Genomic DNA, 23,420 nt, shown 5'->3' on the forward strand with positions numbered 1-23,420 from the left:
AAGGGTTGCTTCCCAGAAAACTGTACCGGGGCTCTCAATATAGAAGGAAAAGGGACTTAAAAAATCTAAGTTACAATATGTTGCTCCTTAGAAATTAAAATAATAATAGTAAAGTCTGCACATGCGTGTGCATGCACACATGCGTACAAACGAGCACACTCACACACTTGCATATATATGCACCACAGACACATGCATGTGCACACACACACACACACACACACACACTCACACACACAAACAAATGGGTTTTTTTTTCATCAAGAAGCTCAAAATTACATAAAAGGAAAGTGGGTAGAAGTGGATGTCATCACATTAAGCAAATAAAGCCAGCCTCAGACATGCAAATATCATGTTTTCAGACATACACAAAATAGGCTTTTTTTTAAAGGAGTATAAAAATATTGTAATCAAACCACTACTCTGTATGCTGCCTTAAATATTACCTTTTAAAACTTTAAAAGTAAAATTTAGAAAGAGAAATAGATGGCATGAAAGTTGAAGGACACCTTTGGAGAGGTGTCAGAGGAGGGAGGGAGAAACAAAGCAATGGAGAACTGATCTGAGCAGATTGCCACGAGGCACGTGTGCAAAAATACCGTCATCCATTCCTTTGCATGGTAACCTTTCAGTTATAAAATGCTGGAGCAGGAGTTGAAAAGATCCATCATAAGTTGGAGTGTTTGTTGATGTTTACCTCAGAGACCCTCTCTGTCTTACGTACATCTGCCTTTACTGCAGGAATGTGAAAAGTCAATGTGCGCATTGATTTTTTTGTGTAGTGTCAAAAGTACTTAGCATGCTAAATTTGACCACTAAAATGGCTTCAGTGCTGTACTGTATTTGATTTTATAGGAACCCTGACATTATACTAATGGATTGAATGGATGATTTAACTATATTCTTTGTGAAGCAAGGTTTAATTTGTGTGTGTGTATATATATATATATACACACATACTTTTTTAGGTACACAAAAAGTTGCACATTCTGGGATTTTCTTGAAACTGTTTAGAAAAATGGCTGGTGTGAGCTGACTTTTCACATAGTGTTTATAAAATGTGTGACACTCATACCTTTCACTGTACAGGGTACTTACTCTAGATGTATTTTACCAAATTAAGTTTCACTCAGACTAAAATCAGATTTTGAGTTTCCTATTAGGAGAGTAAAGATACTCTAAATTTATAGTTGTTTTTATTTTAATTTTGATAGGGGGCTTTTTTGCTTGTTTGCTTTTTGTTGTTTCAAGACAGTGGTTCTACAAGTAGCCTTGTCTGTCCTGGAACTCACTCTGTAGACCAGGCTGGCTTTGAACTCACAGAGATCTTCCTGACTCTGCCTCCCACATGCTGGGATTACAGGTATGCGCCACCACTGCCCGGCAGAAGCTACAATTTTGCTTCTTCTCATATTAGTGATAGTGTTTCCATTGGGATCTAGTAAACCTCCCTCCACTTCCAAACTCTGCTTTATTTTTATTTAATATCCCCTTTAATAATAATTCGTAACCGTCCATGTAGCAAACCACATTACTTGCAAGAAGGAGAGCTTTTCCATGTTAGCTTTGAAAGTGGTGGTCCTGCTATGTTTTAGCCACCAGTTTATTTTAAGAAAGATTTGCCCTATTGCCCTTTAGCCACCTTGTCCCGACTGATAGCCTTCCATACTTGAGATGCTTAATGTGCGCATTCAAGCCCTTCCTCACATGCATGTGGGAGCCTACAGTCTGCAGCTGAAATTTAAACCAAATACTCCCATGGAAAATTTGCACAGCTCGCGTGGATCCATGAGGATGAATGAGTTAACTGGGCAGCCCTGCTGACTCCCCTGGACTTCTCTGTCATTTCAGACCTTGACGAATGTCAAACCAAACAGCACAACTGCCAGTTCCTCTGCGTCAACACCCTGGGGGGCTTCACCTGTAAATGCCCTCCTGGTTTCACTCAGCATCACACCGCTTGCATTGGTAAGGCAAATAAATCACAGTAGGGGTCTTTTACACATGTCGGGGAGGGGCACAGCTGTGGCTCAGTCTGGCCTAAGCACATTGTAGGGAGTATGCATGTTTCCAGACAAGAACAGCATCCTCAGGGAGAAGGCCTGCACATGCCTTTGCACTGTGGGCACGCTGCCAGGGTGGCACTGCCGGGTGACTCGGCGTCACATCCTCAGGTCAGATGGGATGTCACACAAAGGACGATGTCCTGGCCCGCCTTTGTAGAGTAGGCATATTGTAAGCTGTGCCTCAACTTCGCATCCCAGGTACAGCTATGATGCTCAGGTAACATATGATAAAGGCTATTGGCAGTACTAGAATTTTTCAGTTTGATTATAGAAGGCACAGACAGGTTAAGAGATTCTCTTTTTTAAAATTTTTTTATTAATTTATTCTTGTTACATCTCAATGGTTATCCCATCCCTTGTATCCTCCCATTCTTCCCTCCCTCCCATTTTCCCCTTATTCCCCTCCCCTATGACTGTCCCTGAGGGGGACCTCCTCCCCCTGTATATGCTCATAGGGTATCAAGTCTCTTCTTGGTAGCCTGCTATCCTTCCTCTGAGTGCCACCAGGTCTCAATCTATATTATCTATCTAAACTGGTGCCTCTAGTCACAAGTCACCAGAAATACTCTTTTCATGCTACTCTTGATGATGAATTCTGATTTGACTTTCTCTTAACAAAAATTATCTGTGCACAATGAAGACTCGGGCTTTTATCCATCAGCTTATTTCACGTAGTGAGCTTTAGTTGACATACTGCGTACCAGGGAGCTTGACTCTTTCCATCCGTCTTGTCGCTTTGCCAGACAACAACGAATGTGCGTCTCAGCCTTCACTCTGTGGGGCGAAGGGAATCTGTCAGAACACTCCTGGAAGCTTCAGCTGTGAGTGCCAGAGAGGCTTCTCTCTTGACGCCTCTGGGCTGAACTGCGAAGGTGAGTTCATCCGCAATGCTGGGACTTCAGAAATGGGTCCAATAAGCAAAACATTTGCCGTGTAAGCCCGAGTCCGGAACCCAGCACCCAGGTAAATGCCAAGTAGGCAAGTCACCTCTTCTGTAATCCCCATGCCCTGGAGGCGGGAATGCCATCTGTACAGCAAGCTGGACAGCTAAGCTGGAGGACACGGCTAGCTGTGGGTGTTAGCAGGAGGACCATGCCTCAGCATACAAAGTGGAGCAGATGGAGGAGCACACACAGACGCAGATGCAGACACCTCCCTACATGTACACATTTGCCCATACACGTAAGAGCATGCATACATACATGCATGCACACCACACATATATATACACACAAAAATAATGCCTAATGGGCACCTACGGTGCTTTGCGTGAAATAGGTATTTTTCTGTTTTAAAGAAATCCAGAAAAACAGCTGATTGAGACAAAAGTAAGAAAACAATCACATGGGTCTTCAGTGTTTACTGAGCAAGTGCTCAGGTACAGGAAGGCAAATATGTCAGTGTTGCCTCAGATTATGAGACTAGCCACATTGCCTTTATATTTTTATATTGTGTTGCCATTTACATTATTGAGTTAGTTATCCTTTAAAAATTTACATTATTGAGTTTAAAAGTTGTTCCTAGAAATATATGGTTTTCAACTCTAGATACAGTCAAAATAGTAAGTATGTTCTTTGTAAGAATTATAGGGCTTTTGTGTGTGTGTTTTTCAGCCACGTTTTTATTTAAATTTTTTTTTAATTTTTGTATTTGAAACCAATAGAGATCGAAAGCATTCTGAACCCACAGCTGCTTGCCATGTGTGACTCCAGCTCGTGACCATCCACATAAGATACCGTTTATTAATTATCCATGTAAATTTGTTACACACATATCAGACATGCCAATTTTATTTCGCTCTTTTGGGGTAGATTTCAAAGTCTCGGTTGTCATTCCAAAAGTGTATGCATATATTAACAAAGAAATTATTCCATATGTATCGCACCACATCTTGCCTAAAAATAACAACGTACTCAAATACCTAAAAAGGATTTGCATCTAATTAGTCTTGACCGACAATAAAAAAAATTTGCATGCAAAACTATTTTATTTTATAGATATCTCAATAGTGTTTGTTTGTATCTTCCCCACAATGGGGATTACATGTGAATCACTTTTGAAGTGACTAGAATTTTTAATGCGTGTGTGTGTGTGTGTGTGTGTGTGTGTGTGTGTGTGTGTGTGTGTGTAATTTACCAAATAAATCGTATGGTACAAATTTACCAAATAGTACCATATGGAGCTAATCAACTCAGAATTCACCACATTTGTGGTTACTATGGTTGATCTGCTGAAATTAAGCCGTTACCCAGGGCACCGATGTGCCTTGGTCGGGTGGACATGTGGAAGGTCCAGGCATTCTTCGCACCACCACTGAGTAATAACCAACCGTGCTGAAGAAAAGCCCAGCCTCTCTGTATGCCTTGCCCTGTTCATGTGTGCCCTGGAAGGCTGTGTTTGGATTGCGTTTAACAGGGGGATGTAAAGGCTGGACTCGGGTTGTCTCTACAGATGTCAATGAATGCGACGGGAACCACAGGTGCCAGCACGGCTGCCAGAACATCCTGGGAGGCTATAGGTGCGGCTGCCCGCAGGGATATGTCCAGCATTACCAGTGGAATCAGTGTGTTGGTGAGCACTCCTCGGGGGGGGGGGGGGGCCCAGCACTTGCTTTTCTCAACTTCGATGTCTGAGGGAACTGAATAAGTAACAAAAGTTACAGTTGTAGTGCAGCATCCCAGGACCTAAAAACCAGCATTTGAGGTTGATATGTGAGAGGGCTAGAGTTAGCTCAGTGGAAGAGCACCTGCCTAGCATGTGGAAGGTCCCGGGTTCTATCCCACCCCCTACTCCTAAAAAGCTGGACAGGGTACATGTGCGTTAAAAAGTCGATGCGTGCTAGAGTTTTATTCTACTAGCCTCTGTACTTGTGCACGTGACAAAAACCCATAATCAGTAAGTTTCTGAAGTATTTAAAGGTTCATCATCTAGAGGGGTAGTGTTTTCACTTCCTGGTGTGCTGTGAGGTTGAGGGTGTTGTCAGAAACACTGTCATCATTTGCCATGCCTTGCTGCTTTTCATCAGGAATTTGATAGATTGAGGTTGTGAAGGTACTTGCCCATTACTCTCTTGAAAACCTAAAGGCCCTGTTTTCTCCTTTTTGAGACAGGGCCTCATAGGACCCGGGCTTGTGTATAACCTGCTGTGTAGCCTGAGGCTATCCTAGAACTCTGCACCCTGCCACCTCTGCTTCCCAGGGCTGGCACTTCAGTCACACACCACTGTACTTGGCTAGAAACTCTAAGCACCCGAGGACAGTTTTCCTGTGTGTTCACGTGTCACATGCATTTAATAACCATTGTTTTAGCATAGAAAGGCAACTAGTCACAGCAAATGCTGCTGACAACTCCAGACGAAAAAAGGAAAAAAAAAAAGTCTATAAAACAAAACCCAACAGGCATTCCGTTCTAGTCTTTGAATTGATAATAATCATGGAAATTCTCCTAAGAAACCACTGATCAAAGAGAACATTATTCCTCTTGAGTAGGCTGACTTAGCATATGCCCAATTTCCTGGCTTATTTGTGTGCACTTCATAGCTGCATTGCCCAACACACTTTGAGAGCCGAAGCCTGTGTTGCCAAACAGGAGGGAAGCAGAGCTCTCCGGGAGACCAGCAGGCTGCTTCCTTGTCCCTGAAGTGATTTAAGATCCTACACATGTCGTTCAAATATGGTGTAATGATCCACCAAATGAATTGATTTGATTTGATCTTTGATGTTCTTCTCAAAAGAATTTCCTAATGACAGCTCAATGAGCTGAGAAGGGAACCAAGTGTTTTGGAAGAGAAATGAGGTCCATGAAGTTCTTATCTGGACCATGGCCTCCTGCCAGGCCGCAGCAGATGCTTTGCCCCACCAGAAATGCACAACTGTGGGAAGAAAGGTAGAGACAACCTGTGATCCAGGGAAATGGTTATATGTGAGGAAGTGTCACAAATGAAACCCATTGCCTTACACACTGACTGAAAAAATTAACCAAAAAAAAATGTTTATTAAACATGCAGCTAGCAAAGAAAGGTAAGGCTGAAGCTTTAAATGATTATCCAAACAATGATTTAAGCAGCCAATCAAATTGTAAATATAATTTACTTCTTTTTCTTCTTCACAGAAAAAAAAGTACATTGCAGAATTCCCTAGGCCCTGGGGTATTCGTTCATATACTGAGGCCAGGTGCTGTCAAGCTCTTTAGAAAATAGACAATGGTGGTTTTGACTATTAAAGATGATGTAGAACTTTATCATATTATGATTTTCATAACCACCCCCAGACCATCATTTTAATTTTAGTAAGGACTGTAGAATTCTTGGCTTGCTCTGCAGAACTTAAGGCAAAGGAATGGCTCTCTGGTAGTTAGCTTACACAGATTTCTTGATTTTAAAGAGAATTTAAATAGAAATGAGAACACTTAGAAGTCATCAATTCAAGTTTTCACACCTCTTAAAAATTTGACCTGTAACAGCTGGGTGCAGTGGTACACACCTGTAATCCCAGCACTCAGGGAGGCAGAGGCAGCCAGGTCTCTGTGAGTTAGGCCAGCCTGGTCTACAGAGTGAGTTCCAGTACAGCCAAGGCTACACGGAGAAACCCTGTCTCGAAAACAATGACCAAAAATTACCTGAAAACAACCAAATTCAAAACAGTCAGGCCTTTAGTAACTTTGGAATTTGTATTTGGGATAGCCTGAGTGAGAATTGGAACAATAAGGAACAATTCCACTCTCCTCATGCTAAGTGATTTAGCCTAGGCCGCCAGAGTCCAGACCTGGGCCTGGAAGCCTCTGGCCAGAGCCTTGAGCAGAGCAGTCGTGGTGAGGTGTGGGAGCCTTTGCCTGCCAGACTAAAGCAGGAGGGATCCAAGGCCAGTGAGGCCCTGTGTCAAAAAAACAAAAACAGACAAGGAAAGGAATCAAAAGTACCATAAGCAGATCTCCCCACTTACAAGAGTAAGTTAGGAGCTTTCCTTTCTTAAAAGGGTTATCTCTAAGCAGTCACCCCCTTGGTAGACAAAGAGAGACAGATTTCAAAGGTTCTGGATCCTTCCAAGGATTCCACCGGTCTCTACTAAACCAACACTTTTCTTGCCTTTAAAGCACATAACACAGTTGGAAATTCAGCTCAAAGATATGGCAGAAATAGTGAAATTACTCCAGCCAGGAAGCTAATGAAAGCAACAAGTTAGCGTAAGAAAGAGAACTAGGACAAAGTTGAGGTTATTGGTGACCCCACTGGTATAGATAGTCTGTGATTGGTGGGAGGAAAGGGGGGAAGGAGAGAGGGAGGGAGAGGGAGGGAGGGGCGGGGAGAACCTTTCCTCTAAGGAAACTGCCAGTGAGTGAACTAGACTCTGTGAGGTAGACAAGGTCATGAGTTAATGATGCTCATGGCACCACCAATTCAAGAATACTAAAAGTTCTCTCAAAGTGTTAGATTTGGAAAATCTTTCCATCCAAACTCCGACTTTTGTAAGTTTCCAGCTCTTTACCACAGGTAATTGAGCGAACATTCTAGGGCATAGAATACCCAGATGTAGGTAGCACTCTCAGTCTCTGACAAGTACTGTGACCGTTCGAAACTGAAAATGCGTGACTCTTATGAACATTTGCATATGAAGAAAATGTTTCAGTATGCAATATTTTTGCCATTGACTGCTGATAACTTTAGGCTTCTTCTATACTCTAAGATTTCCCCCCAAAAAATCCCACCATAGCCTAGCAAGGCATTTCAGTTCACGCTGTGTCTTAATACAAGGCCATCCTTAATTCATGCAATGCTGCCATGCTGTGTATTTATAGCTTGTAAACATGAGAACTCACAATGTTTCCAGAAGCATTATCCTGCTTGAAAAATGCTCTTGTAAGTGGAATATTTAAATTCAATTTACTCCATCAATTGCTTCTCTTGGTAATTTTTCTACCTAACACAATGCTTGAATAAAGCCACGGTGGAAACATGCCATTAAGTTTTAATCTAATTTAAATTCCATGTTAGAAGAGAAATACTACATATTAATGTGAGAACTAATTATAAAAGTGGGTGAAGCTTTGGGGCAGAATTCCAAGTCTCTCAAATATAGAAATAAAACACTGGGCACATTCAGGTCCCACGTAGCCAACCAAGTTACTGAGAACATGTGTGTTTTCTGTGCATAAAATAAAGGCCAGAAGATTTCACGCGTTATATAACAGGAGCATATTTTATATTCAGTGACTAAGAGTTCTACATTTAGTTGTCTCACTTAATTCTTAAATTATGCTCATTAAGTTAAAATGTGCCTACTGTCTGCCCTTTCAGTAGCCTATGCCATGTACTTAACAAAGTTCAGTTTCCTTCTAGAGAAGAGACTTCCATCTTCTCTAGGAAATCTCCCTGAGCCGCTGCAGGTCCCCACACCCCATAATCATGGCGTTTCCTAGACATGCACACTCACAGATGGGCCCCCCTTCCCCCGCTTCATCCCCAGACACTGTAAATGTGCTGTCAGAGGAATGGAAGGAATTCCGTGGACAGATGCGGTTCATGCCCAGGGTGAAATTTGGGTTATGATAAAGCTCAAAGGAGTCAAATCCAGGGCTATCTTATCAACCAAACCGTTAAAAAGCAAGGTCATGATTCCCAAAGTCACAAGCACCTTGGGGCCTTGAATCTGTGCTAACAGCGACTGAAAGTGAGCACCACCATGCTGCACTGTTTCCACGGGACAGACCTGCGCCCTGAAGGTAGCTATGAGAGCTCAAAGTCCAGCATCAGTGGGTGGTGAGTGGATACTACCTTTGCAGATGGCACAGTCTGCACCCGGCAGGCTCTGGAGCAGTTAAAACCACTCTACAGTTCAGTGGAGTCAAGCAGGGTTTCCAACGTTTTCATAAAAGGCTCTGAGTTTTTCATGGACTCCCTCACCCCACCACCCCTACCGCATACATGGAGACATGAGGGAAGAGCTAAGAAGCAATGGACGCAAATGCTAAGGGAGAGATGGGCTTTTAAAAAATCCACATGGTTCACACACCATAAAATTCACCCTCTTAAAGTGTCAGCTGAATATTTTTCAGTTTGTTCTCCTAAGAGTGTGTAAGCACAACCCCAAAAGTCTATGTTGTCTCCCAATAGAACCCCCATACCTGATAACCACTCTCCCCTTTTCTTCCCTCCCCCAGCCCCTGGAGACTGCCAATCTACTCTCTCTGGATTTGCCTAAAATACAGGCCTTTGAAACAACTGTTTGTTAAGAGAATTATAGGATTATTCATTAGGGAAAACTGCAAATATCTGTCCTTATTGCCTGCCCACATACTCAAAAATAGTACATGTAGAATAGAGAAGAGCAGTGCAGGGGCTGGGTTGGAGGTTTGTTTTTTTTTTTTTTTTTTTTTTTTTTTTTTTGTCTTGTTTTGTTTTTTGTTTGTTTTAGCATTTAAAGACTTTTTGAGGTAATATTTTTTATTATTTAATTTATTCAGCCTACAACTCAATTGTTATCCCATCACTTGTATCCTCCCATTCCTCCCTCCCTCCAGCTTTTACCCTATTCCCCTCCCCTAGGTCTATGACCAAGGGGGACCTCCTCCCCCACTATATGGTCATAGGCTATCAAGTCTCATCTTGGCAGCCTGCTTATTCTTTCTTTGAGTGCCACTGGGTCTCCTCACCAAGGGGAGGTGATCAAATATGGGGCATCAGAGTTCATGTCAGAATCGGTCCCTGCTCTCCACATAACTGTGCAGAGTATCCTGTCCATTGGCTAGATCAGAGTAGGGGTTTGATGTTTTTTACATGAACTCTTCTCATTGCATTAAAGTCAGTCATAAGAATATTTTTAAAAGTCGGCCTTCACCGTCCTTTTCCCTGCCCCTTCCCTGTGTAAAGACTTCGTTCTTCCTTTGAACAGATGAGAATGAATGCTCCAACCCCAGTGCCTGCGGCACCGCTTCCTGCTACAACACCCTCGGGAGTTACAAGTGTGCCTGCCCCTCCGGGTTCTCCTTCGACCAGTTCTCCAGTGCCTGTCACGATGTGAACGAGTGCTCCTCCTCCAAGAACCCATGCAGCTATGGATGCTCCAACACGGAGGGCGGCTACCTCTGCGGCTGCCCTCCAGGCTACTTCAGAGTGGGACAAGGGTAAGGCAGCCCAGCCCGTCGTCCCCACTGGCAGCAGCGTGTGCGTGACGGGGGCAGCCTTGCTTCCTGCCCCTGTAGGAAAGGAACGGAGCCCCTGCGTGTAAAGGCCAAGTAAAAGTGGTGGTGTGGTATAGGATCACTTCCTTTGTGGAGAGCCTGAGACTTGAGCTTCCATAGAAGTATCACTCAGCTGGGCGTGATAGCACACGCCTTTAATGTCTGCACTCAGGAGGCAAAGGCAGGCTGATCGCTGTGAGTTCGAGGGCAGCCTAGTCTACAAAGTTAGTCTAGGACAGCCAAGACTACACAGAGAAAGCCTGTCTCAAAAAAAAAGAAAAGAAAAGAAAGAAAGAAAAAAAATCAAAGAAGTGTCACTCAGTGCTCCTCATAATGGCTGAAATTGGTTCCTTCTGACTCAAGGCCAGGCAAGAGGCTTATGTAGCTTTGTGTTACTGTGAGAGGTAGAAGTGTAAGTAGCCTCCACCTGACATTGCTCTGCTGGTTTCAACAGGTGCTGGCCCAGCAATCCCCAAGGAAGTGTCGCTTTCTTTGTTCATGTGGTTTTCTGTTGCCTAGAAAGGGAAGAGCCCTTCCCCACATGGATGGGCCCTCATTGGGTAACTGAACTGTCTCAGATCTGACTACTTGTGTGTGACTAAGCAGTGCCACGCCACCGAGGTGGCTCTCCTCAGGGCCACAGAAGATGGTCACTTAGATGTGAGCAGGGTGATCTTTGAAAGGCAGAGACTAAGGAACATGGGCCAATCTGTCCAGTACCGATACCCAGTCATACCGTGTAACAGAAAAGATCTGACCTAGCAAGGGTCGCTTTTGAGCCAACACATTGCCCCTTTTTGCTAACTAAAACAGGAATCCAGAAATCCCAGTTATTGGGGCAGGGATCTTCCTCTGAGTGATGGGAAGAGATACGCTTCAAGCTCAGGAGGCAGCAGTGTCTCTTTGCCCTCGGGCTTTCATAGCTGCCTTTACCTCCTTGAGTAAACTATCTCCAAGTGCCACCATCTGATTAGGATTGAAAACTGGGGCAGCCCAGGGCTCTTGCCCAGAAGAATTTTGCTGTTTGAGAATTTCATACCACCTCTGTGTGGTACAGAACAGAACCAGGTTTTGTGGTCGTTACAGACTATCATGTCATCATGGTGACCCCCTAGCCGTACAGCTATTATCATTGCTACTTCATAACTGTAATTGTGCCACTGGTACAAATCATAATGTAAAGTATCTGTGCTTTCCCATGGTCTTGGGTGAGCACTGAGAGAAGGGGTCGTGACCCACGGGTTGAGAACCACTGGTTTACAGCTTGTTCCTTGGCTTCCATGTTTGTGCAAGACCTTTAGACTTCCTGGACTGATGTTAATGTCTGAAAATGCCTTGCTTCTCGTGAACAGCCACTGTGTCTCTGGAATGGGCTTCAACAAAGGACAGTACCTGTCAGTGGATACGGAGGAGGATGAGGAAAACGCCCTGTCCCCAGAAGCGTGCTATGAGTGCAAAATCAATGGCTACCCCAAGAAGGATGGCAGGCAAAAGAGGAGCGTGCGGGAGCCTGAGCCTGCCTCGTCTGTGAGTAGATGTAGAGCTGAAACCCTGCTTTGCTAAAAAGGAGAGAGAGAGAGAGAGAGAGAGAGAGAGAGAGAGAGAGAGAGATATTATTCACACATCGGGTCCTGCACGTGGTTAAATGCTCTCAGCTTCAGAACCATTAAGTCTGTGTGGCTATTTAATGGACAGATTGGCAGGTCCAGTGTGGTCAAGATTAGCAAAGTAAAATCAGTTGGAATGATGTCTAAGACACAGAGCCCTGGGGCAGACTAAGATTCAGTTTCAATCATCTTCCTTTGTTTTAGTTTTTAATTGTACCAAAAAGTAGAAGGTGCCCACTGGAGAAATAATTACTTGGAAATAACTTAAAAATGAAATGATTTTGAATTTTCCCAGTTCTGCTCCAGACATAAAGCACACTGTCGATTTTAGTCTTTCAGTGGGTCACATAGCCGGCGGCTCTCATGTTCTGGGTCTTGTTTGTAAGTCTCACCCATCATAAAATGGTTGATTTCGATTAACTTGCCTTTTGTAACAGAGATCTCACTTTTCTGCCTCGTGGTATTTTTTTTTTCTCTCCCAATGGCATTTTAGCAGCATAGTTACAAGGTTGGACCACAGGCAGGCTTCCTGGTTTTGGATCTGTTCCTACCCACTGATCATCTGTGTCTCTTAGGATGTGTGCACCTAACCCTCCCTCAGCTCCTTCACCTGTCAAATAAGGATGGGAACCCTCAATCCCCAAGAGGGCTGACTGAGTGTGAGCATGTGAAGTGCCTGCAGCAGCACCTCACGTGTCCATCACACATACTCAGTGCCTGTCACTCATTAACAACCCACGTACAGGGATGTCGGTGATTTCCTCTGAGGGAGGCCAGAGACCTCTGATGTAGTTGTCACACATGCTCAGTGCCTATCAGTGATGGATACTGCACATTTAGGGATGTTGGCCATTTTCCCTGAGGTCAGAGACAGTATGATGTCACCAGTTGTCTCTTTTTTAAATTAATGTTACTGAGAATTTCCCCCCCACCAATAAATACACACACACATACATACACACACACACACACATACAATGTTTACTATATATATTTATGAAGCTGGCTGTGTAAATTGACAGTTTGCCTCCGTATTCTGAACATCAGAGCCTTTCCTTATCTCTAGGGCCATAGGAATTTAGCCCCAAAATCTGATACTATTTTAAAGTAACAAGTCAATGCTACATTAATGTTTAAGTAGACTGAAGTACCCAACCCATGTTTCATCATGACAAGTCGCTCATCAGGACAGAAAGCCTTCCTGCTGTGGTATGTGGGACATAATTCTGTCTAAATAATGATGGGTTCCCCTAAGCTTCTGCAACCACAACCTCACTTAAGCACATACCCACATCAAAGTACTATGGGGCTCTTGGCCTGCCCAAGTAAAGCAGCATTCTTACATCGCACCCCAGCTGACAAATTGGGATCACATTGTATAGGCTCTGGGTTTTGTTGTTTGTTTGTTTCTTTCTTTTTTACCAACCCCTGGCTCACTCTGCAGGTGACTCTGTGTGAACTGAGACTCCTGGTAAATTCATTGCCCAGCATTGAGTAAGAAGACTTTCCTGGGTACAGGGCCTGCTGCTAAATCACAAAAAGGCTCCTCAATTTGACTCCAGAAAAGATCAAATTAGACTCATTTCTTATACTTCCTTTTCCATTCAAATGTTTATTTGAGATTTTCAACATGTACAAAATGTATTATGATCATGTTGAACCCCATTTCTCCCCTCCAACTCCCTGAAGAGAGCGCACACATGTGTGTGCACATGCACGCACACACACACACACACACACACACACACACACACACACACACACACACAATTAGTATCCCATATTCACACATGGCCACTGAAACATGGACAAACTACCAGCGGCCATGACACCAAAGAAAAACGATTGTGTCACACTTTAAAAATCACTAACAAGCATAATATCGTATAAACTCATCCAAAGAACTCAATATGTGACTATTCTCTGTGGCTTAAGTCCTGTGTCTTTAATAATCCTGTTGAGGTTGAGTGAGAGCCAAGATGATTTACAGGGCATCCTTGATTGGATGAAGCCTTTCCTGCCCTCACAGGACTTTTCAATGGCCTTCTCTGCAGGCAGCCAATGGCCAGACAGAGAACAGCCTTAGCCTGCCACCGTGACTATATCCCATCGGCCACAGGTGGTGTTATCGGTGTGCCTTGCAGACCCTCATCTCAAGTGCGTTTCCGCTCTTTCCCCAGGTGGAGCAAATCAGCCTGGAAAGCGTTGCCATGGACAGCCCAGTCAACATGAAGTTCAACCTCTCAGGCCTTGGCTCCAAGGAGCACATCCTAGAACTGGTACCCGCCATCGAGCCCCTCAACAACCACATCCGTTACGTCATCTCCCAAGGGAACGACGAAGGCGTCTTCCGAATCCACCAAAGGCATGGGCTCAGCTACCTGCACACAGCCAAGAAGAAGCTCGCCCCCGGCACATACACACTGGAAATCACCAGCATCCCTCTGTATGGGAAGAAGGAGCTTAGGAAACTGGAGGGATACAGTGAGGATGACTACCTCCTGGGGGTGCTAGGAGAGGCTCTCAGAATGAGGCTGCAGATCCAGCTGTATTAGCCCTCTGCAGACTTGGGTCCCCAGCACAGCCAGCCTTCAGAAGTGTTTGGAATGTCACTGACTAATTTTAAAGAAAGAGAGAGAGAGAAAGAAAAAGAATGACTTCTTTCCGCTCTGATTCAGACTTTGGAACGTTGACCCTCACGGGGAGGGATAATTTAGACTCTGGTATGGCCAAAGATTTTTTGAGTGCAAAGGCAAACATAGTTACTGTATTTTTATATAACTTCATTTTAAAATATATTAAGAAAAAAACTAAATGTTCAAGAGATCAGCATATGGCACTAAATGCACAAAGATGATGTGAGCTTTCTTCCTGTTAGCAGTCTGTAACACTTTGGGTATTTTGCTATAGTTGCTAATTAAAAAAAAAGTATAGATGTTTATTTATTTTAATGCAGTAATATATGGAGAAATGAACAAACTATGTAAACGAAAAGGGAAACTCGCTTGTTTTTCTTTAGATTTATAAATTTGAGCTATTTCTTTTAGAGGTGCTTTTAAAAAAAAAATCCAGTACACTCAAGAGATGTTTCCTTTGGTTTTTCTGCCAGCACTCCAACTGGTACGCACCTGACTATTTCAAAGTCTTTTGGAGCTGAGTGGGCAGTGTAATCAATAGTTTAAAAGACGTGAACGTCGTACGATCCTGTCTAAAGGAGCTCAAAGCCAGAGCGGATCACGTGACAATATTTCACACCACCAGACTCACCAGGAAAACAGGAAACTCAACCACTGTAGCAAAATACCTTGACTGCTCGTGAGACCGTTAGCATTGCAGGCCAAACTGTACTGTATTCCTTTCCCATAACCTCAAGGAGCCACACGTGCTACCCACAACACCTCATTCTCACCGGGGCACGCTGCGTGCGCACTTGTGGTCCCCTAGGCAGCTGAAGAACCGCTGTTCCTCTGAACAGGAACACCTGGAGTTCTCTCGCGTTTGGTGCTGTCATAGATTAATGGTGCATTTATTATGTTCAAGCTATTTCAGGATTGCCATATGTGCAAACAATCATGCCATGCAGCCAAGGAATATACGTTGATGTTGTTTGTTTGTTTTTTTTTTTAACCCATGGTTTGTTTTTTTTTTTTAGAATTTTCATTAATACTGTAGTTATACACCATATGCCTCATTTTATCATAGCTTATTGTGTATGAAATACGTTTGTAAAATGAATTGATGTTTAGTTTGCTTTAGCCATTTGAAAAGATGCTACACCAAGAGGTACCAATAAGAGCGCATCCCTACGTTGTTCTCTCCGGAGAAACCACCCCTGGAACAGTGGCAAAACCTCATGTGTGAAATGGCCAAAGCACACACAGACTGCCAATCATTCCTCTCACACCTGTGTTGACTGACCAAAGAGTAGTAACCAGTTGTATCCACTGTTTGGGGCTTTTTTTGTTTTGTTTTGTTTTGTTTTGTTTGTTTTTAAATAACTAAAAACAAAAAGAGAAACTGTAAATTTGTAATCAAGTGTTTGTGAGGAAAAACTTATGGGCTTTGTTTGTGTTTTGTTTTTATAGGTCCATGTATCAACTATGACACTTTTCTTGCAATAAAGCTTATTTTGGGGTAGTTTTATGGCTGAGTGTTCTGAGACTACTACAGCTGGTACGTTTGTGGAGGGCACAGGGGACTTTGCTTGTGGGGATACTTATTAAAGGACTAGATGAGGAGCAAGGCACATCCACAGGAAAACAAAAGAATGCTGTGTAACCTATGGCAACAAGCGGGAATCTGTGCTTTCAGGTCACATTCACTAGAAAATATAATTAAGGGAGTGTGCTTGTTCTGCAGTTATAAACTTCCTGGGATCCAGTTTTCCAGTGACTTCAAAAAAAGTCACTTCTGCCAGTATGTTTGTGGAATTTCATAGTAGAGCACCCTGTAGTATCTATAAGACACAGAAGAAGAAGGAAAAAAAGTTTCCTGCGGTAAAATCTTGAAGCAGAAGTAAACAGGTATATCTCAGCTTAAATGGCACATGTACCCCAAAAGCAATCCAAAGCTCTTGCGTTGCCATGCACTCTACTCTTCAAAGTGAATAGATTTAGCAGGGTATTTGACATGAAACCTCTTTGCTACATTGGTGAAATGGGGTTGCGCACGCACGCGCGCACACAAACACACACACACATATACACGTTTCCAAGACTTAGAAGTTAATTCAATCCATGGTAGGATTTGTGTGTTTAAAGTTTTCATCCAAGGAGTAAGAAAACAAGAGAATATTATGACTGATCTTAATTCTGTCCTTTGCCAGCCAGAAATTAGCTGCATGGAATAAGAAAAGCACTTGCCTCCGGCATCCTTTAAAACTCAGCATGCACGTGAAGCTTCATCTGGCGTCTATTAATGGTACAGAGTGAGCTCTGTAATGTCAAATGACCTGGAACTAGATTTGACTCTAGCTCTGAATGTCGAGCCGCGAGGCTCTTGGCCTACCTTTAATCTGTTCATGAGGAAGTCTAAAAATGTGTGCTGTTGGGAGCTTCGTGCAGAAAACTGAAAAGGCACTAGGTATGCCACATGGGATAATGTGATAGAAGAGAATGACTCCAAAAAGCTTTCACCAAATAGGATCATTATGGGCATCCCTGGATGCCTTATTGCAACTGTAATTTATGTCTTTCTTATAGCTAGCCCCTGAGGATGTTTTAGGTAGCATGTTGTTATTCCCATTTTTCTCAGAAATTTACTCAGCACAATTAGTTTTGTTTTAATTTACAGAAAAGTATAATGTCAACTCAGGACTCTAAACCAAGCCCAGTGACTACATGCCTTGGTCATAATGGTAGTCAAGTGGCAGGAGTGTCTCTCTCTGTCTCTGTCTCTGTCTCTCTGTCTCTGTCTCCTGTGTCTCTGTCTCTGTCTCTGTGTCTCTCTGTCTGTCTGTCTGTCTGTCTGTCTGTCTGTCTGTCTGTCTCTCTCTCTCTCTCTCTCTCTCTCTCTCTCTCTCTGTGTGTGTGTGTGTGTGTGTGTGTGTGTGTGTGTGTGTCCTCTCTCTCTTCTCGCTCTCTAAACTTTTTTTTCCCTGTTTAGTTCTTTTCCATGTTGCTGTAGCTCACACTGCATGGGCGTTAGTCACATTTGCATTTGAACTCTGAACTTAATCCAGAGATACATATAAACTACAAAGAATTCAAACATCTACTGTTTTATTATCTTAGGACTGGGAACAGTGTTGGTCACTCTGTCTTTCCATTCTCTGGGCCTGTATTTGGCTTTAATTACCTCCTTGGTTTGCATAATAGATCACGGTGTTAGAGGTGAAGACATACACCTGAAAATTCTAAAGCGTTGGCCTACCTGAGTCTGTCAAAACTCTAAAGAACAATGGAATCAATATATAAAAAGGAAGAGAGTGAAAGTCAGCCATAGTTGACGTAGATGGTGGCAGTTTAGTGTGTTCAACCCAACTGTTCAGAAGTGTTCTTGTTCTTTAAGCATATGCTAGGAATACGAGTGTCCACTGCTCCTCAGAAGACAGGAAACTCTACTGCTTCCCATGCGGACCCTGGGTCATCAGTACTCCTGGTCCGATGGAGAATTGCATCACTCATCCAGACTTTTTATCTGCTCCCGTGCCATGGAAAGAGACTGAGGCACACATCTTTGAGACTTTGATAGCTTTAATTGGAAGCTGTTTAATGACAAGTTTATTGGAGGAAAAACTGGCAAAGAGTGAGGAAAGGATTCCAGAACTTTTAAAGAGAATTAGTAAATGTGGAAGGAAAGATGGAAGCCCACAGCTGCCACATGGGAAACGAGACATTTGCTATCTGATGATTGGCTTTTTTTTAAAGCATGCTCGTCTAATCAGTATATTGAAATCCATGAACTTTTCATAAGTATGTTTTTATTATTTTAATTATCTTCACTTTTTTCAAAAGAATCTAATATACAATGTAAAACTCATTTCATAATCCAACCATTGAGACAGTATGGTTTTGTAATGGAAACAACTAAAAGGAAAAAAAAATGTTCTTTTGAATCAGGCAAAAAAACTGTAACATCTCAGATTTGATCACTTCCCTGGCTTGACCTTACCATGTGACTCCAAGGAGTCCATGAGGTGAGGCCAGCTTCCTATTAATGGAGGGCCCCGCAGGCAGCAGGAAATCCAGCCTTCCCTGCTCTTTTGTTAATGCTATTGCCACTGCTAGAGAATAAAGGAGACTACATACTGACCCAAGACTTCTTCCTAAGTGTGGCTCTATGACTTCTGATACACCATTAAACTGTAGGATCATGACCAGACACACAGTACCCAGATAAGCCAGTCTCCCAAGTGGTCCACACCTGAAAGATCTTTAGATGCCCCATTGTTCCCAACACTGTTCACAACTGCCATACTGCTCCTTGGTTATTGCAATTGTGGATGAAAGCCCAGAAGTCCAAGCCACAAACCCAGCCGGAGCCTTCATACTATACAGTCGCCAAGTGAGTAAAGAGACGATGGTGCACACCAATAATCCCTGTCTGGGTGATATATCACCATGAAAGCTAGAGCTAGAAACCTACTCACAGTTACAAGAAAAGAAACTGAGGCCCAGATTTGTAAGAGTTGAGTGCAAAGCCAATTTCCACACAAGTGAGACCAGAACCCTGGCTGGCTGGCGGGCTGAAGGCTAGTGCTGTGCATACTTGCACTACATGGTAAGCCTATTTGGATCTCTTTTAAGCCCTGAGGATATAGGCCAGTTCCCATGGTTTTGGCTTCTACTGAGTCCAAAATGTTTTCCAAGCATAATTTAAACACTGCTTTTCCTTCATCCACCCCACCCTCTGTGTAACTGCTCCCACTGTCTCATAAACCCAAGGTCTGTGTGCAAACTAGCATGCCAAGATATTGGCTGCAATAGAGCAGACCCCACCCAAAACCCTGTACCTTTAAATGCATGTTAAAGTCCTGGCTTTGGAAGAGTTAACCATTTTATTCAAACCAGACCTCCGTGTTTTAAAAACACATGCACTCTTCTTTTGCTAAGAATGTGCAAGGAAAGTACACTAGTTACTTGTGTTTCTTAATTGTCTTTTCCCCCCTTTTCCTGTGAGCCTAAAAAAAGAAAGGTATTAGTAGACGAAGCTGGCTTTCTTCTGAACCTACAGCTCACATTAGTCACCCCATCAAGACCACAGATTAAACGTCAGGATGTAGTGTAGACATTTTCCAAGGGAAACGGAAACCATGTTACATGAATTTTAGAGCAAACTATAACAAACACTAACATGAATGGCTCCCCAACCCCGATAACTACTGCTTCATAAACTACTTCCATTAATGAGATAACAGTAGAAGCTGTGAACAACCAATTCTTAACACTGTGTCCAAAGCAGCATACTATCCTAGCTTGCTTACATTTCTGCCCCAAGGGTTCCTCCTGCCTCCCTATTTGCCTGATCCAACCTCCCTACACTCAGGTAATGGACTCTTGTAAGGACAAGGGCAGGATTTGAGCCTCAGGCCTATGTATTTTATAAGCCTCAGAGCTAAGGCAAGCTCCTTAGATTGACCCTTGACTGCGGACCATCACCTGGAACCTCTAATTAGCAGTGGCCACATGTCTTCACCATTCTACTAACCGCATAGAATTAAATCTAGAAATTTCCAGAGAAAGAAGGATGGAAAAGAATGGTGAATGGGACCACCGTCAGTAATGAATAAAGGGAAGGAAAGGGTCAGACTATACAGAGGCAGCTTCATGGACTGCATCCTTGATTTGGACTTTATGCAGAGTAGGTAATTCCATGATACTTTACTAAAAACCATCTGAACAGATTTCTGAGGTTCATCTGGTGGAACCTTCTTTAATTTAGAAAGACTTCCTTGGCTCTTGATTTCTGTACCTTTCTAGGGAGCCCTATTGGCCTTTCCCAAAATAAGAATGGAATGGCATCTGGGGTTGGCTGACTACAAGTTTTATTCCACAAGGGTCCTCTGATACAGGGAGCTGGGGTGGTATGCAGGATGTGCATTTTGGTTTAAGCCTAGAGTGTGGGCGTAGACCTGGGGGTAGGGGAGACTGTGTGGAGGGGTAGATCGAGCAGACTCACATGGCTGGAGCCTGGAGAAGGATGTCCAGCTCCTGGTTTGGTGGGGAGGTTGTGTGAGACTTTTAATGCTATAGTGTTATAGTCAGGGGAAGGAGCCCAATAGTCTTTACTGCAAAGGAGAACGTTAGTTCCCTCACTATAATCCAGACATAAAATGGTTCTCCTTCCAATGTTAAATAGTTTAGAGAAACAAGACAGCCATCTGTGGCTGTGCAATGGTATTTACTCAAAGGCCATACTGACTGTCGGGCACCAATGGCCCAGAGTGTTGGAGAAAGGGTGGTCACTGAAATGCAGTACTTCTAAAGAGAGGTCTCCTCGAAATGATGTGAATGAGTTGGTCCTCAAAGAGGCAGATTTTCATGAATGGCACAGAAGGTTCTCTGGAACACAGCAGTGTGAACAAACATCAGAAGCTGTCATGTGCATGGCCTACTGAACCCACAAAGAAGAGATGGGTCAATGGGAGTTGAATCATGGTACCACGTGGAGTAAAATGCAAGATTATATCTCACCACAAAGAGTGATCAATAGTTGAAGTGATACATCTGTTACTCAGAATTGACCATTACATATTATATGGGTGGATCAAAGCAATACACCAGTCATGTACCATTACTACATGACAAAATCCTAAAATGTAAAAAGCGGTATTTATAGTAAAAAAAAAAAACAACAACAACAACAACAACAACAACAAAAAACACTTAAAGACATCCTTCTCCAGGGTCTAGGCTATAGGCTGGTGAGACTGGCTAAACCTCCTCTCCTTTCCATAGACTTTCCCTGAACATTCAGATCATACCTGGTCCCACATCCAGTACCCCAGTCTAATCTGGCTATTCTTATCTGTGCCACAACCAACTCGATAGGAGGTGCCCTGCCTACCACTGACCCACACAACCCACCCATGCCACACACAACCTCCCCACCAAACCAGGAGCTGGACATCCTTCTCCAGGCTCCAGCCATGTGAGTCTGCTCGATCTACCCCTCCACACAGTCTCCCCTACCCCCAGGTCTACGCCCACACTCTAGGCTTAAACCAAAATGCACATCCTGCATACCACCCCAGTTCCCTGTATTCGCCTGATTTCATTCAACCTAAGCCATTTCCAACTTCTAGGCCTACACCATCTCATACATCCTCAACTCTTCCTCAGCTCGCTCTGTCAATATCAGACACAGAACTAACAAAAAAAGTCTACATGTCCAGATACCACTGGGAAAGTACAAACAACATGAGGTAAGAGGCCAGAATCCCCTCTCCAAAACTTACAAGTCCTATAGAAATGATTGCACATGAGTATCACCTAGATGAGCACCAGGACACAGAATATAAAGAAAAATCATAAACTTCATCGAGAATTCATGGAGTTTGAAAGAAGATCCAAAGAAACAGCTTAATGATATTAAAGGAAAAAAAAAACCTAAAGAGAATAAACAGCTGAGTAATACACAACAATACACAAATAGAAGGTATGAAAACATAAATGATGAAGACAATACAGTATTTGAAAATGGAATTCTATAAATAAACAGTGAAGAAGGCTCAAGCTGAGATGAAGCAAGAATTGAAAAACCCAACAAGCCAACTAGAAAAGTCAATGGAACAGAGTACAAATAGAGTGAATTAGAAGATAAGAATATCAAGGCTTGAAACTAAATAAAATAAAGGAGAATCTAGGAAATAAGAACTATATTTAAAAAAAAACATGAGAAAGAAATGTACAGGAAATGTGGATCACTGCAAATAATATCATAGAAGAAGACTTCCTAAAACTATGAATGATACATCCACATAGAACACCAAATGGACAAGACCAGAAAAGAGTATCTCCACAGCACATCATAGTTAAGACATTAAATATACACAACAAAGAAAGTGTATTGGAAGAACCAAGAGGAAAAATACAAGTCACAAATAAAGGAAAGTCCATCAGAATAACAGCTGATTTCTCAATGGACTTTTTGAAAGCCAGAAGCACCAGGTAACATGTATTCCAAGTCTTAAAAGACAATGATGCCAACCTAATGTACCCAGCAAAATTATCTGACATAGGTGAAGAAGAAAGAAAAACTTTCCATGATATAAACAGCCTAAAAATATTTCTATCCACCAGAAGTGGTTGGTGCATGCCTTTTATCACAGCACTTGGGAGGCAAAGGCAGGCAGATCTCTCTGAGTTCAAGGCCAGCCTGATCTATAAAGCAAATCCAGGACAGCCAAGGCTACACAGGGAAACCCTGTCTCAAAAGCAAACAACCAAACCTTTTATCCAACAAACCAAACCTACAGAACAGCCAGGAAGCAATATTCCAGGCTCATGAGAGGAGTGAGCCTAGCCAAGAGACTGTGGGAATAGGCAGCCATTATTACTAAAACACAAAGAACCACTGAAAGCATAAACAATAAAGTCAACAATGACCAAAATTAACTCACAAATTTCAGTAATAACTTAAAATGTAAATGACCTCAATTCTCCAGTCAAAAGACACAGACTGCCTGACTGGGTTGAGAAACAAAATCCATTCATCTGTTTTCTGAATGAAACACATCTTAACTTTAAAAATTGGCTCTGCCTCAGAGTAAATGGCTGAGCTCAACTCCTACAGAAGTAAAGCATAATGTGTCTCCTGGAGAATGGTGGCATCTGCTTTGCTCAAGAGGACATTGTCAACACTTCACAAAAGACCAAGAAAAATATGGGGGTGGGGTGGGGAGAAACCCCGCCTCAAGAAGCACATCTTATAACCCATTATGATGAAACTGCCAAACTAGTAGAAGAGAGATAAATTTAACACCGTAGCCGCATTTAATTAATTTTCTTTCCATGCTGTCACCCTTTGCTTTTCCTTTAATGTTGTGCTAAACTGTTCCATGGGCTGATTGATAACATGACATACGTGAAGGTTTGCCTGAATAAATAAATTATACAAGACAATTTTGAAA

The 23,420-nt window shown here is 42.8% G+C and overlaps 1 protein-coding gene across 1 annotated transcript in view; it reads left to right on the forward strand.

Annotated features, from left to right (window-relative positions):
* Positions 1–15,991, forward strand: part of FBN2 (fibrillin 2) — a 206,384-nt gene extending 190,393 nt beyond the window's left edge. The window contains exons 60-65 of the mRNA XM_084778399.1: positions 1,852–1,968; positions 2,810–2,938; positions 4,518–4,637; positions 9,953–10,184; positions 11,594–11,768; positions 14,029–15,991. Of these exons, the coding sequence (XP_084634525.1) occupies positions 1,852–1,968; positions 2,810–2,938; positions 4,518–4,637; positions 9,953–10,184; positions 11,594–11,768; positions 14,029–14,403 (1,148 nt within the window). The 3' untranslated portion in view covers positions 14,404–15,991. The remainder of the gene's footprint in view (positions 1–1,851; positions 1,969–2,809; positions 2,939–4,517; positions 4,638–9,952; positions 10,185–11,593; positions 11,769–14,028) is intronic.
* Positions 15,992–23,420: the final 7,429 nt, after the last annotated feature.

This window comes from Acomys minous, assembly GCF_964271855.1.
Source record: "Acomys minous genome assembly, chromosome: 4".
NCBI classification, from domain to species: Eukaryota; Metazoa; Chordata; class Mammalia; order Rodentia; family Muridae; genus Acomys; species Acomys minous.